Source organism: Brachyhypopomus gauderio, unplaced genomic scaffold, assembly GCF_052324685.1.
Source record: "Brachyhypopomus gauderio isolate BG-103 unplaced genomic scaffold, BGAUD_0.2 sc107, whole genome shotgun sequence".
Taxonomy (NCBI): Eukaryota; Metazoa; Chordata; class Actinopteri; order Gymnotiformes; family Hypopomidae; genus Brachyhypopomus; species Brachyhypopomus gauderio.
In genome coordinates this window covers 354,169-371,633 of record NW_027506928.1, presented here as the reverse complement: position 1 = coordinate 371,633, position 17,465 = coordinate 354,169, and the positions used below count along the sequence as shown (strand labels likewise).

Sequence of the window (17,465 nt, the reverse complement as noted above, 5' to 3'; positions counted from 1 at the left end):
AAACAGCCCCGGTTCTGGACTGCTTTGCTTGGGGGGGCAGTAAAACATAATGAGGGGGCATGTTGATAGTCATGTTTATGAAGCCAGAAATATATTCAAAGCTTGATTTGTGCATGAATGATGACTATTGATACTGGCTTAAAGTGATGTATTAGGTAAAGAAATAAAAATGCACATTTTCAAACTTAAAACACAATGATTAAAAAATACATGTTGATTATGTAAATGGAGAACAAAGATTATCTAATTGTATTTCATTTCAATACTGCCATTACTAATAGAACAACTCTATTTCTTGAAAGGCTGACAAATGTACCTATACACAGACTGAGAATATTCAAACATGGAAATAGGAATGAGTGAGAATATTTATATTACTGGGAAATTAAAATATAAAGAAAACAAAAGAATACAAATTCTGTTATAAAAGGGAGTATTCGTCACATTTCTATTTTGAAAAAGAAAAAAATATGAAAGTACATAAAATAAGAAATCTATCTACTGCACTTTAATGGTAAAAATCTGGTAAAGTATTGAAGTTTTTATTGATGTTATGAAACGTACTGGTACAATGCGGTATTTATGCACAGTATAACAATACTGGCTGTGATGGCGAGGAATCGTTTAAACCAGGGATGTCAAAGTCAAAAACACAGAGGGCCAAAAAAACAAATTTGCTACAAGCCGAGGGCCGGACTGATTCAATGTTTATTAAAACATATTGAAATGATTGCACATAGCCTATTGAACCAAGACCTAGCACAGTGTATATTATTTAATGTTTAAATGAATAAAGCACTATTTTCTTATGGATCTGTCAGTAATTTCAAGTGAAAACATTTTTCAACAGGCAAACAGATAAAAGCAAACTTCCTTCAAAGAAAAATCACATGAAGACACACAGGTTTACCTTTTACCTCCGTGAACATGTACTCTGCCTCCCACCTGGCTTGAAACCCGTTCTCAGTGTCCACCTTACGTTTAGTCATTTTTGAGAAGGGGGATAGCTGAACGTTGATGTCTGCTCTGACTGCTGATTTAGGTTTATACTTTCGCGAGTGACCATAGTGCGCGACTCCGAATTTTAATGTTGCTTTGTGTTGCAGGTTTGAAAAGTGCTGCAATTTAGGCTAAAGTACTTGAAAATGTTTTAAACTGCAACTACTTCGTTTCACAACAAATATCTATCTGACTGAACAGTTCTCTTGTATTACGTTAACAAATACGAGCCTCTTGTAATTCCAGGACGAAACATGAGAGAACGTGAAGACGTTAAGATTGGGGGAAAATAAACAACCATTAAATAATGTGAATAAAAAGCGAATTATTTCGAATCATTTCGAGTATATGTATAAATATTTAACATATTTAAGTTTAACGTGCTGGAAAATATTGAAATGGACCTTTAAAGTGACGTACAAGTGCTTGAATTCCACCTTATAAAGGTGTATGAACCCTGCAAACATGACTTTGTTCATTGCGCTGGCGGAGCCACTGCGATTACGTCATTTTCGCCGCGCGGACCCTCGCGACGCTTCGCGCTGCAGTGACTTCGCGGGCTACCGTTGCATTGTGGGGAATGTAGTGTTTGTGCGTACAAAACACCATCGGGCGGCTGTGGCCTGCGGGCCGGTTCTAATAGTAATTCAATATCATCCAGGGGGCCATAGATAATCAATTCGCGGGTCGGATCTGGCTCGCGGGCCTTGACTTTGACATATGTGGTTTAAACCATGAGCCGCGACGGCTTGCACGGGGGAAAGAGCAGCCTCGCGCGGTGTCGTGCACCTCTCGAATTTTGTAACTTCGCGCGCGCCGCGCCTCAGCGCAATGAACAATGTCATGTTTGCCGGGTTCATACACCTATACAAGGTGGAATTAAAGCACTTGTACCTCACTTTAAAGGTCCAGTTCAATATTTCTCAGCACGTTAAACTTAATTAAGTTAAATATTTATACATATACTCAAAATAATTCGCTTTTTTAATCACACTTTCAAAACGCCCAATCTTAACGTCTTCACGTTCTCTCATGTTTCGTCCTGGAATTACAAGAGGCTCGTATTTGTTAACCTAAGACAAGAAAACTGTTCATTCAGACAGATATTTGTTGTGAAACGAAGTAGTTACAATTTCAACATTCTCAAGTACTTTAGCCTAAATTCCAGCACTTTTCAAATCTGAAAAAGCAACATTAAAATTCGTCAGGTAAATGTTCATTCCCCTGTTTTTTATTACCACATATCGTTTCGGACAACACTGCGCGGCAAGTATTTAAACGCTTCCGCCGTTCGCGCAGGTTTAGGAGAACCAAATTAGCCTAACCGCTAACGGCTAATAAAATAATTTAAGCAACACCTATGTAAGAGGTGAGTAACATTAAAGCAACGAAAAACCACAGTTAAGCAAATATTACCATGTGGAAGTCAGTTTAAACTCAGAAGAGTGTTTACCAGTATACCTGTCTTTCACTCACACTAACAGAACATATACTGCCGAACTGAACCGTTTGGGGCGGTCTGCCGATTTTTATATGACTCAAAGAGCCAATCAGGAATAAGCTAGGAAATATCTTCACGCTGTAAAGCAAAATGCATTTTTGTGATTGGTTCAGAGATAATAAAAAAAGCCGTTGCTTGCATTGTGCTTGGGGGGGCAAAGACACAATTTGGGGGGGCAATGCCCCCCTCTGCCCCCCCCTAGCGCCGGCCCTGATCTGAAACGTAATTTTACTTTGTCATTCTCGGTAATTTGGTTAGAATTTTATAGGGGAGTAGCTTTTATATGGGAGGACTTTAGACAAAACCCCTATGGACTTAAAAACACTACATTTTAACACCAGCACGTTAATCCCACTCATGATAGCGGACATGCATTAGATCTAGTAATTTTAGTATGGGGTTTTTTCCCCACCAGCATGATGATACATCATGACAAGGAACACACAAGATAAACCCAATTCTTTTAATGGACACCAACAACAGAAAACAAAGACCAGCAAACAAAAACTGAAAACCAGGGGCATAAATACACAAGATAATGCAGGCCCGTAGCCAGCATTGTGATGGGGGGGATCTTTTCCCCCCAAAAGTGGACTTTATTTGGCTCTCTACTCCAATGCCCCCTAAATACGCGAGCACACTTCAAACTTTTTAATTTACACATATATTATTCATTATAAGCAAAGTTGCCAACTTTTCAAAATCACTAGGACTGAGATTTGATTTGGGGGCGGGGGGGAAGTGGGTGGTGTGTGTGTCAAACGGTGACGGGGGGGGGGGGGGTTATGTCTTATATGTTTCCTCGATCGATCGCCGGTGGTTGGCGCTAGAGCGAACTAGTAACTCACTGAATCATAGATGTAGATCGGAAATAAATAAACATGATTTTTTTTCAGCGTGAGAAATCGGATGTATGGCGTTTGAGCTTGTGAAAACGGTCAAATGCGTATGTCTCACGCTCATTGCGTGAGAGTTGGCAACACTGCTATAGGTTTGTTGTGAGTCTGTTGTTGCTGTCCTTATTTGTTCGTCTGTATATTCACAGGAGATTAACAATTCATTCATTGAATAGCCTACCTATCTTGAGGGGCATGTGTGTACGGAGGGAGGGTGCGGGGGAGGGGGGGGATCGAACGAACCCTTCGATCCCCCCTGGCTACGGGCCTGTAATGATGGAACTAAAACAGACACAGGTGATAACACTAACGAGAGGTAGAGTTAAAAATTAACAGGTGTGACAACTGAAATGACATCACTAAGCACGTGGAATATGAAAACAAAGACAACTGACAAGTGGGCGTGGAGCCAGATATGACAGTTCTGTTAAATTGAATGACAGTACTCGAACACATGAACATGAATACAATTAAATCAATTACTAATAAATTAAATTTAGAAATGAGATTTCATTGTTCAATGTCTGATTTTGAAGCCTGAAACTGTTAGTTTTCTGATTCAAATTAAATGCCTGATCTGTGCACCTAGTGATGGTGATCTAGTGATCTAGTATCCCCCTGAGTCTTGGTTCCTCTCAAGGTTTCTTCCTCATACCCTTAGGGAGTTTTTCCTTGCCACTGTCACCCTTGGCTTGCTCACTGGGGGCTTGGACTCAGACAGTTGTAAAGCTGCTTTGTGACAACTGTTGTAAAAAGCGCTATGTAAATAAAATTTGATTGATTGATTGATAGTGATGGTGATCTAGTGATCGTGATGGGCATCCTTCTGTGGTCTGAATCTGTTTTTGTGATTGGTACCACTGCTTTCATCACTGTATCCTTAGATCCTAATAAAATAATTTCATGCCTCATCTTAACACATTTAACATCAGGGGACCAAATCAGGTGCAGAAAGGGGAGAGAGGACACCACCACCCACTACTGGGCATCTCCACTCAGATGGGGCCTTGAAAACTTGACCTCTGTGCTGAGAGGAAAACATACTAACCAACAAGCCACCAACTGTTGAAATTTATAAGCTGTATACAAATCCAAGTTTATCTATTCCTGTTTTTTCCTCAAGGATGAAATAATTTATCTAGTTAAAAAAACAATAAATATGAAGTAGCTAACCTAAACCATTACCTGTTTGTTACTTCATATCAAACAAATGTGTTTTGTCTGGTGTGGAGTATCTGGTGTGTCATGGAGTGAAGCATTTTTGGTGTGGAGTGGTTGTGAATATATGGTATGTGGTGGAGTATCTGTGGTGTGGAGGACTGACCACAGGTTCTCAATTGGACTGAGAACTGGAGTGTTTCCTAGCCATGGACTGAGCCACTTGGTCATCACTTTTTCCTTGTGACTTGGTGCTCCATCATAATGGAAAAACAATTGTTCATCTCCAAATTGCTCCTGGATCGTTATGAGATGTTGACACTTCCTCATTCATGGTGTTCAATGTTCTTAGGCAAACTTTTGAGGAAAACCCATTTGCCTAGATGAGAAGCAACCCCACACATGAATCATCTCAGGATGCTTCATTGTTGGGATGATGCAGGACTCATGCTAGCACTCATCTTTTCTTCTCCAGACAAACTTTTCCAGATGTTCCAAACAGTCTGAAGGGGCTTCATCAGAGACAACAACTTCTCCCAGTGCTGTGCAGTTCAGGTCCTGTACTTCCTGCAGAATGTCAGTCTGTCCTTGATGATTTTCTTGGAGAGAAGTGGCTTCTTTCCTGCCTTTCTGGACACCAATCCATCCTCGTCTCACTGTGTTCACAGATGCACTCACACCTGCCCTCTGCCAGTCCTGGGTAGGGCTGAGTATCATTTGAAAATGTTTGATACCCAAACGCTAATTTAGGTCTGATTTGTGATGGTCTTCCTCTGAGAAACGAGACTTCCCTGGTCTGATTTGTGATGGTCTTTCCTCTACAAACAGCTCCTGTAAAGCAGCTTATGTTTCTTTTAGTCAAGAAACACCTAAAATATTTTAAAAGCATCACAAAATGTGTTAACACGGGTCACTGTTCAGCACTAGAAACATTACGTACTATTTTAATATTAAATACTACAGACTTAAAATATGAACATACCTTATATTATGTAGATTAAGGGTAGATTAAATAAAAACAGATTCAGCTCCGTGGCCTTCTTCAGACTGACCTCCTTATCTGCTGTAGTGAAAGGTTGTTTCTCTGTGGGATTAGCTCGAGTGGGATTAGTAGAACTGACCCCAACACTTTTAAAATCCTTCACCTACAACATCCAAATGATGGGCAAGTGGATAACGGGGTTCATTTTATAAAGCTACAGCACACGAATTACAGCAGCATTACATTATTACGGCAGCATTACGGCACACGGGGAGTTCAGCTAATACATGGTAGCTTGGTGCTAACGTTAGCTGAATTCTCACGGGCTTTCAATGCTTATATAAAAACATGTAAATGTGCTATATTTGTCAATTGTGATTTTCACTGCAATCTAAATTTGTCCTCCGCATTTTACCCATCTGTGCAGTGAGAACACACACACACACACACACTAGTGCAGGAGTTGCCAACCCACGGCTCTCGAGCCATTATGATGGAGGGCGCCTCTTAGGGCGCCCTCACACCAGGGCCATTCAAACTGTGTTGTATCCAGATACGATTCGGGAGAGGTCTGAGCCCCCATCCGGTCCGCACTCTCACCTGCACTAACGGTGTGTGTCGTGGCCCGGTTACCTCATCAGCTCTGAGGGCGACACACTGCTACATCTTCATGGTGCGCGGTTTGTTTACAAGCCTAGCGAGCCACTAACACTTATACCGGCATGAAGTGACTGCTTTGAGTCTCGTTGGTGAGACGCGGTCTTCTGTCACACGTTTGTAATAAACCACATACGAGGTGCAGCAAAGACACCGCACACGACTGAGGGAGGCTTCAAAACTACTGACACTGTCTGTTGTCTTCTTCCTAAAGGTGAGCGCAGGTCAGTGGCGTTATAACGAGTGTTGATAACAGAGTTTATCCACTTTTCACCTAGAAAACAACAGTTGCGTACATAACAGAGCTCGTAGTGTGCGCCCACCTCCTCCAACCGTGACAAAGTCCTGAATCATATCACGCCTTATGTTTATATCCAAGTTTGTGTTTGTTTTTTAATGTGCTGTTCGCTTAGCTTGAATTCACCCCGGTGTTTTTGTCAAATGCGTGAGATGAAAACACTGTCACGCTTCCCAGTCAGGACAAGATCATTTCAATAAACAATTGGGGCGTTTGCTCTCAAAATGGCAGGGAAAAAATGCACAGCAAAACAAAAATATGAAGATGAACAGAGGATGTTTTTAACAGTGGGTGGTGTGTGTGTCAAACGGTGACGGGGGGGGGGGGGGTTATGTCTTATATGTTTCCTCGATCGATCGCCGGTGGTTGGCGCTAGAGCGAACTAGTAACTCACTGAATCATAGATGTAGATCGGAAATAAATAAACATGATTTTTTTTCAGCGTGAGAAATCGGATGTATGGCGTTTGAGCTTGTGAAAACGGTCAAATGCGTATGTCTCACGCTCATTGCGTGAGAGTTGGCAACACTGCTATAGGTTTGTTGTGAGTCTGTTGTTGCTGTCCTTATTTGTTCGTCTGTATATTCACAGGAGATTAACAATTCATTCATTGAATAGCCTACCTATCTTGAGGGGCATGTGTGTACGGAGGGAGGGTGCGGGGGAGGGGGGGGATCGAACGAACCCTTCGATCCCCCCTGGCTACGGGCCTGTAATGATGGAACTAAAACAGACACAGGTGATAACACTAACGAGAGGTAGAGTTAAAAATTAACAGGTGTGACAACTGAAATGACATCACTAAGCACGTGGAATATGAAAACAAAGACAACTGACAAGTGGGCGTGGAGCCAGATATGACAGTTCTGTTAAATTGAATGACAGTACTCGAACACATGAACATGAATACAATTAAATCAATTACTAATAAATTAAATTTAGAAATGAGATTTCATTGTTCAATGTCTGATTTTGAAGCCTGAAACTGTTAGTTTTCTGATTCAAATTAAATGCCTGATCTGTGCACCTAGTGATGGTGATCTAGTGATCTAGTATCCCCCTGAGTCTTGGTTCCTCTCAAGGTTTCTTCCTCATACCCTTAGGGAGTTTTTCCTTGCCACTGTCACCCTTGGCTTGCTCACTGGGGGCTTGGACTCAGACAGTTGTAAAGCTGCTTTGTGACAACTGTTGTAAAAAGCGCTATGTAAATAAAATTTGATTGATTGATTGATAGTGATGGTGATCTAGTGATCGTGATGGGCATCCTTCTGTGGTCTGAATCTGTTTTTGTGATTGGTACCACTGCTTTCATCACTGTATCCTTAGATCCTAATAAAATAATTTCATGCCTCATCTTAACACATTTAACATCAGGGGACCAAATCAGGTGCAGAAAGGGGAGAGAGGACACCACCACCCACTACTGGGCATCTCCACTCAGATGGGGCCTTGAAAACTTGACCTCTGTGCTGAGAGGAAAACATACTAACCAACAAGCCACCAACTGTTGAAATTTATAAGCTGTATACAAATCCAAGTTTATCTATTCCTGTTTTTTCCTCAAGGATGAAATAATTTATCTAGTTAAAAAAACAATAAATATGAAGTAGCTAACCTAAACCATTACCTGTTTGTTACTTCATATCAAACAAATGTGTTTTGTCTGGTGTGGAGTATCTGGTGTGTCATGGAGTGAAGCATTTTTGGTGTGGAGTGGTTGTGAATATATGGTATGTGGTGGAGTATCTGTGGTGTGGAGGACTGACCACAGGTTCTCAATTGGACTGAGAACTGGAGTGTTTCCTAGCCATGGACTGAGCCACTTGGTCATCACTTTTTCCTTGTGACTTGGTGCTCCATCATAATGGAAAAACAATTGTTCATCTCCAAATTGCTCCTGGATCGTTATGAGATGTTGACACTTCCTCATTCATGGTGTTCAATGTTCTTAGGCAAACTTTTGAGGAAAACCCATTTGCCTAGATGAGAAGCAACCCCACACATGAATCATCTCAGGATGCTTCATTGTTGGGATGATGCAGGACTCATGCTAGCACTCATCTTTTCTTCTCCAGACAAACTTTTCCAGATGTTCCAAACAGTCTGAAGGGGCTTCATCAGAGACAACAACTTCTCCCAGTGCTGTGCAGTTCAGGTCCTGTACTTCCTGCAGAATGTCAGTCTGTCCTTGATGATTTTCTTGGAGAGAAGTGGCTTCTTTCCTGCCTTTCTGGACACCAATCCATCCTCGTCTCACTGTGTTCACAGATGCACTCACACCTGCCCTCTGCCAGTCCTGGGTAGGGCTGAGTATCATTTGAAAATGTTTGATACCCAAACGCTAATTTAGGTCTGATTTGTGATGGTCTTCCTCTGAGAAACGAGACTTCCCTGGTCTGATTTGTGATGGTCTTTCCTCTACAAACAGCTCCTGTAAAGCAGCTTATGTTTCTTTTAGTCAAGAAACACCTAAAATATTTTAAAAGCATCACAAAATGTGTTAACACGGGTCACTGTTCAGCACTAGAAACATTACGTACTATTTTAATATTAAATACTACAGACTTAAAATATGAACATACCTTATATTATGTAGATTAAGGGTAGATTAAATAAAAACAGATTCAGCTCCGTGGCCTTCTTCAGACTGACCTCCTTATCTGCTGTAGTGAAAGGTTGTTTCTCTGTGGGATTAGCTCGAGTGGGATTAGTAGAACTGACCCCAACACTTTTAAAATCCTTCACCTACAACATCCAAATGATGGGCAAGTGGATAACGGGGTTCATTTTATAAAGCTACAGCACACGAATTACAGCAGCATTACATTATTACGGCAGCATTACGGCACACGGGGAGTTCAGCTAATACATGGTAGCTTGGTGCTAACGTTAGCTGAATTCTCACGGGCTTTCAATGCTTATATAAAAACATGTAAATGTGCTATATTTGTCAATTGTGATTTTCACTGCAATCTAAATTTGTCCTCCGCATTTTACCCATCTGTGCAGTGAGAACACACACACACACACACACTAGTGCAGGAGTTGCCAACCCACGGCTCTCGAGCCATTATGATGGAGGGCGCCTCTTAGGGCGCCCTCACACCAGGGCCATTCAAACTGTGTTGTATCCAGATACGATTCGGGAGAGGTCTGAGCCCCCATCCGGTCCGCACTCTCACCTGCACTAACGGTGTGTGTCGTGGCCCGGTTACCTCATCAGCTCTGAGGGCGACACACTGCTACATCTTCATGGTGCGCGGTTTGTTTACAAGCCTAGCGAGCCACTAACACTTATACCGGCATGAAGTGACTGCTTTGAGTCTCGTTGGTGAGACGCGGTCTTCTGTCACACGTTTGTAATAAACCACATACGAGGTGCAGCAAAGACACCGCACACGACTGAGGGAGGCTTCAAAACTACTGACACTGTCTGTTGTCTTCTTCCTAAAGGTGAGCGCAGGTCAGTGGCGTTATAACGAGTGTTGATAACAGAGTTTATCCACTTTTCACCTAGAAAACAACAGTTGCGTACATAACAGAGCTCGTAGTGTGCGCCCACCTCCTCCAACCGTGACAAAGTCCTGAATCATATCACGCCTTATGTTTATATCCAAGTTTGTGTTTGTTTTTTAATGTGCTGTTCGCTTAGCTTGAATTCACCCCGGTGTTTTTGTCAAATGCGTGAGATGAAAACACTGTCACGCTTCCCAGTCAGGACAAGATCATTTCAATAAACAATTGGGGCGTTTGCTCTCAAAATGGCAGGGAAAAAATGCACAGCAAAACAAAAATATGAAGATGAACAGAGGATGTTTTTAACAGAGTAGGCAGCCCTAGCCCGGCACCCGGGGAGTTAAGTTCCTTGCTCAAGGGCACCTCAGTCATGGCCTCAGGCCTGGGAATTGAACCCAGGACCCTCTGGTCACAAGACCAGTTCCCTACCACAGGACCATGACTGGGAACTGATTTCATTAACTTTGTCAAAGCAGAGCAGTCCTATCTCCAACATGTTTAGTTAGCTAACTAGCTAAATGACACTTCCTTGACTTTCTTGGTGCCCTGAAACTTTCTAGGCTGCAATTTAACAACTATCCTTGATTGGATAAATGGTTGATTGGGGTGCTATCTTACAAGCAGCACTGTCCTTGCCTGTGAAACCCTTTTGAAGCAATGATGACTGTACATGTCTCCTTGGAGGTAACCATGGTTAACAGAAGAAAACTTAAAAGCAACCATTCTGCTCTTCTAATCAGCATGACAGAGTGATATCAGCTGTCTTGTCCCCATTAACCTTTTCTCCTGAGCTAACGAGATCATCACTGAAATTACGTTAGCAGGCTGTTTTGTAGAGCTGAAATGCAGTGGTTAGAATGCAGTAATTTTTGTGATGAGATCATTTTCATAACAGGGAATGACTTTTCAATTAATTGCAATTAATCTAATCACTAATTCACAATCTAGAGTCAATACAAATTGCCACCATTAAAACAAACTTTGTGAAAACCAAATGTCATTCTCAAAACTTATGGCAGACAACTGTAGAATTTTTGTATTTAAAAAGTATTTAAAAAACATTAGTTAACAAAGTGCTATTGTATCAAAATGTGCTATTGTAACAACTTAGCCATAGGTTGAGAGTGATGAACATCGTCACTTCTCCGTCATTAATCGTGTCACGATGATTTGTTATACCAGTATACTTTAAACTAGTTAATCTGGAATGCTTTGGTTGCTTAATCCACAGGTATCGGATCAAAGCCACAGATCATTGTGGAGGTCACAGATCTCTCAGAAGGGACCAGACTACTGTGTGAAACTACAGGCTGGAAGTCGAAGCCTCAGTTGCAGTGGTTCAGTGGTGGAAAACTTCTTGCTGGAGATGTGGAGAACCTCCACGACAACGGGCTCTACACCGTCAGACACCGCATCACTGCACACAGTGGCACCAATACCTTCACCTGCAGAGTCAAACAGCATCCCAGGATGGAGAAAGATATCGACATCTCTGGTACGTTCCTCCAAACTTCTGAGACACACTGGTAATACTCAGAATAACTTATATAAAAGCGTACCCATGTGTATTTTGCAACACCACAAATGTTCTAGGTCTTATCTTCTATGGTGCACATCTATAAGTGCCGTCAGCTGCAGAACATGCCCGTTATCATCAGCCCTGGCGTCTTCTTGGTTCATTTGAGGGTCTTTCCTGCACCTGTTCACTCCACCTGCCTGTTTGGTGCATGATGGGACCCTCACACCTGTTCTGTGCCATCACGGTGACTTATGGGTTGGTGGCCGCACTGTGGGGCTGGGAAATGTAGGATATCGTCCTGATCTCACCATGTGCAGCGGGGCCTTCCGAGCATCTCAGCAAGAGGGCCTAGATGCAGCCAGCTCTGGAAGGAGGATGTGTGTGTGTGTGTGTGTGTGTGTGTGTGTGTGTGTGTGTGTGTGTGTGTGTGTGTGTGTGTGTGTGTGTGTGTGTGTGACAGTCCATTTCTTGTCGTAACATAAGACATGAGCACAACTGGCCTGGTCTCTTCTCAAATTTCACACTCACCAATGACACAAGAGTGATGCTAGTATTACATCACTAATGACACCAGAGTGATGCTGGTATTACATCACTAATGACACCAGAGTGATGCTGGTATTACATCACTAATGACACCGGAGTGATGCTGGAATTACATCACTAATGACACCGGAGTGATGCTGGTATTACATCACTAATGACACCAGAGTGATGCTAGTATTACATCACTAATGACACCAGAGTGATGCTGGTATTACATCACTAATGACACCAGAGTGATGCTGGAATTACATCACTAATGACACCAGAGTGATGCTGGTATTACATCACTAATGACACCAGAGTGATGCTGGTATTACATCACTAATGACACCAGAGTGATGCTAGTATTACATCACTAATGACACCAGAGTGATGCTGGTATTACATCACTAATGACACCAGAGTGATGCTGGAATTACATCACTAATGACACCAGAGTGATGCTGGAATTACATCACTAATGACAGCAGAGTGATGCTGGAATTACATCACTAATGACACCAGAGTGATGCTGGTATTACATCACTAATGACACCAGAGTGATGCTGGTATTACATCACTAATGACACCAGAGTGATGCTGGTATTTCATCACTAATGACACCAGAGTGATGCTGGTATTACATCACTAATGACACCAGAGTGATGCTAGTATTGCACCACTAATGACACCAGAGTGATGCTGGTATTGCATCACTAATGACACCAGAGTGATGCTGGTATTACATCACTAATGACACCAGAGTGATGCTGGTATTACATCACTAATGACACCAGAGTGATGCTGGTATTACATCACTAATGACACCAGAGTGATGCTGGTATTACATCACTAATGACACCAGAGTGATGCTGGTATTACATCACTAATGACACCAGAGTGATGCTGGTATTTCATCACTAATGACACCAGAGTGATGCTGGTATTACATCACTAATGACACCAGAGTGATGCTAGTATTGCACCACTAATGACACCAGAGTGATGCTAGTATTGCATCACTAATGACACCAGAGTGATGCTGGTATTACATCACTAATGACACCAGAGTGATGCTGGTATTACATCACTAATGACACCACTAATGACACCAGAGTGATGCTAGTATTGCATCACTAATGACACCAGAGTGATGCTGGTATTACATCACTAATGACACCAGAGTGATGCTGGTATTACATCACTAATGACACCAGAGTGATGCTGGTATTACATCACTAATGACACCAGAGTGATGCTGGAATTACATCACTAATGACACCAGAGTGATGCTGGTATTACATCACTAATGACACCGGAGTGATGCTGGTATTACATCACTAATGACACCGGAGTGATGCTGGAATTACATCACTAATGACACCGGAGTGATGCTGGTATTACATCACTAATGACACCGGAGTGATGCTGGTATTACATCACTAATGACACCAGAGTGGTGCTGGTATTACATCACTAATGACACCAGAGTGGTGCTGGTATTACATCACTAATACCACTAGAGTGATGCTGGTATTGCATCACTAATGACACCAGAGTGATGCTGGTATTGCATCACTAATGACACCAGAGTGATGCTGGTATTACATCACTAATGACACCGGAGTGATGCTGGTATTACATCACTAATGACACCGGAGTGATGCTGGTATTACATCACTAATGACACCAGAGTGGTGCTGGTATTACATCACTAATGACACCAGAGTGGTGCTGGTATTACATCACTAATGACACCAGAGTGGTGCTGGTATTACATCACTAATGACACCAGAGTGGTGCTGGTATTACATCACTAATACCACTAGAGTGATCCTGGTATTACATCACTAATGACACCAGAGTGATGGTGGTATTACATCACTAATGACACCAGAGTGATGGTGGTATTACATCACTAATACCACTAGAGTGATCCTGGTATTACATCACTAATGACACCAGAGTGATGCTGGTATTACATCACTAATGACACCAGAGTGATGCTGGTATTACATCACTAATGACACCAGAATGATGCTGGTATTACATCACTAATGACACCAGAGTGATGCTGGTATTACATCACTAATGACACCAGAGTGATGCTGGTATTACATCACTAATGACACCAGAGTGATGCTGGTATTACATCACTAATGACACCAGAGTGGTGCTGGTATTACATCACTAATACCACTAGAGTGATCCTGGTATTACATCACTAATGACACCAGAGTGATGCTGGTATTACATCACTAATGACACCAGAGTGATGCTGGTATTACATCACTAATGACACCAGAGTGATGCTGGTATTACATCACTAATGACACCAGAGTGGTGCTGGTATTACATCACTAATGACACCAGAGTGGTGCTGGTATTACATCACTAATGACACCAGAGTGATGCTGGTATTACATCACTAATGACACCAGAGTGGTGCTGGTATTACATCACTAATGACACCAGAGTGATGCTGGTGTTACATCACTAATGACACCAGAGTGATGCTGGTGTTACATCACTAATGACACCAGAGTGATGCTGGTGTTACATCACTAATGACACCAGAGTGATGCTGGTGTTACATCACTAATGACACCAGAGTGATGCTGGTATTACATCACTAATGACACCAGAGTGATGCTGGTGTTACATCACTAATGACACCAGAGTGATGCTGGTATTACATCACTAATGACACCAGAGTGATGCTGGTATTACATCACTAATACCACTGGAGTGATCCTGGTGTTACATCACTAATGTTAGACCAGTGTGATTATTACAGAACAGCAGGCATGAGGAACTTATATGTAGTCGGACAGTAGCCACCTTTACCTTCAGTGGTGTCCACTAATCTTTCAAGTCATAGAAAACATGGAAAAAAGAGTTTACACTTTATCTGGAACTAGTGGTGCCGGACACAGAGGACTACCTCGTCAGAGAGCGTTGCAGAGAGCTCACAGGCATGAGTGACAGTGTTTCAGCTGGATTCAAAACCTAAGTAGTATGTCGCTACTAAATGGTCGGTGTTAAGGTTTTTTCTTGAAATCGTCTTTCAGACGTAGATCAAAACCATCAGGGTTCACAGTTTGGATTATAAATTTGTAGCTGGTACCAGGAGAACAGATTCACAACACACGGGTGTCAGGAAAGAGTTCCAGAGTTTAATGATAATACATGTAGTTAAATACAGAATGAAGATGATGTATCAACACAATTGGGTAAGAGTAATAAACATATGTATGATTGGTATTCTCATTATCAGGAGAGGAGGCACAGAAGACTGGATCTAGGGGTAGTGGAAAAGTACAGGGAGAGAGAGAGGTAGACAGGGGGAGAGGAAGAGAAGTTCTAACTGAGGAGTAGACATGGTGTGTCTGCACTATAAGGGAGTGAACTGAATGTAAATGTTCTGACAGGGTCAAGGGTCACAGACAATAAATCACAAACGCCCTTACAGTCATGTTTCTAGTATCTGACTCGTTCGTCTTTCTGTCCTCTTAAAATAACCATTTTAATAAAAGTCCATACCTTTATTTACTGGATTACAGTTTTATTTTTTCCATAGTGTACATCTTTTATCTCAAATCCCGCTCAACAAAACCAATATGGGACAGACACTATTTGCCCATTTCCTATTCCTGGCTCACTGGTATTTGGAGCCAACTTTAAATTACCCCTTTTGCCCCCTAGTGTCTCAACAAAATATACACAGGCAATTAAATGGCTCCTACAGAAAGTAAATGACACCGTTGAAATATACACATCCTTTGCATGCAATCAGGCTCTGGGTAAAAACATTGACAAACATGTTGTGGACCTGAGGATGCTGGTGAGTACATGCAACTTTGGAGAATTACAGAACTTGTTGATCAGAGACAGGAACGTCTGCGGCACATACAGGTCCAACTGGAGGGAAGAACCTCACACTGGATAAATGTCTGGAGGGACAAGGTGTAGAGCAGGGGTGCCCATTACGTCGATTGGAATCGCGAAGGAATGTGGGTAGATCGCATGACAATAAAAAGTAGTAGATGAATGACAGGATCTCGTCCATCTGCTCTTTTTTTTTCCCACCACCACCCCCTCTCTTCGGAGGACTATTGACACTTTATTGTTTATTGTTTATACAATCATAAAAATATATAAATTTAGTACATTTAAAATGGGGGGGGGGGGGGGGGGTATAAAGGGAGAAGAAAGGGGGGGGTGTAAAAGGGGACAGTAACAAAAGGTAGAGGGGGTTAAACATATATACAGATATATAATATAATATAATGCAATATAGTATAATATACTATAACATAATATAATACAATAATATATAATATACCCTATTGCTTATCAAAAGATAGGAATGTACTAGAATCATGATCTTGTGATTTGTTTACTACAGTTGAATTTGCTTATGTTGTGATGTAATATTTAAGTTAGTTATGTCTAAATTAAGTCTGTATCTGTATTTATGGTAGGCTCTAAGTGTGTATCTGAGGGGATATAATATATTAGAAGATTTTTCCAGTGATTGATGTTTGTTATTTTTTGTTTTCCAATTCATGAGGATGACTTTTTTGGCAATGACTAGCGACATTAGGATTGTTTTATTGTTTTGTGGTGTTGTGCTAATGGTTGATATGTCTCCTAGTAGGCATAATGAAGGTGTTGGATGAATTTGGGTATTTAGTGCTTGAGATAGATGAGTAGTGACTTCATTCCAAAACTGGTTGACTGGAGTGCAGTGCCACATAGCATGGATATAATTATCAACAGTGTTCTGATTACAGTGTGTACAGTTTGGTGAGTTTGTGAATCCCATTTTATACATTTTGTATGTGGTATAGTGTACTCGGTGGATAACTTTATACTGGATTAGTTGTAAATTAGTGTTTGTGATAATGCTATAGTTATTATTACATATCTGTATCCAGAAGTTGTTATTAAGAGTTATTGATAAATCTTCTTCCCATTGCTTATATGGTAAGCTAATGTTAAGATTTAATTGAGATATAATTTTATATATTTTGGATAATGTTTTATTTGCTGTAGTAATGTTAAGAAGTTCTGAGATTGGTGTAGGGAGGGCTAGAGTAGTTGGATTGATTTTTGAACTGATGAGTGATTTTAACTGGTGATATTGTAAGAACTGAGTTTTTTCGATGCCGTATTTCTGAGTTATTTGTGGTCAGCCCCGTCGACAGGGGGGGACAACCGGGTCTGTTGTCCCGGGCCCCAGGGCCAGGGGGGGCCATCAAAGAGCCCAGCAATTTATTTTTTATTTAAAGTCTATAATTTTTAAACAATCTTGAAATATTTCATTAATATAAAATTATGTACTCATAATAAGCTCAATGGCTCAAATATATATGTTTTTTACCTATCTGCATATTTTCCATTAAGTGCAT

The 17,465-nt window shown here is 41.4% G+C and overlaps 1 protein-coding gene across 2 annotated transcripts in view; it reads left to right on the top strand.

Moving 5' to 3' along the window:
• LOC143497363 (butyrophilin-like protein 1) overlaps positions 1–17,465 on the top strand; it is an 82,351-nt gene that overhangs the window by 35,618 nt on the left and 29,268 nt on the right. For both annotated transcript variants that reach the window (XM_076993273.1, XM_076993272.1), the window contains one exon: positions 11,239–11,502. In XM_076993273.1, coding sequence (XP_076849388.1) covers positions 11,239–11,502 — 264 coding nt within the window. The remainder of the gene's footprint in view (positions 1–11,238; positions 11,503–17,465) is intronic.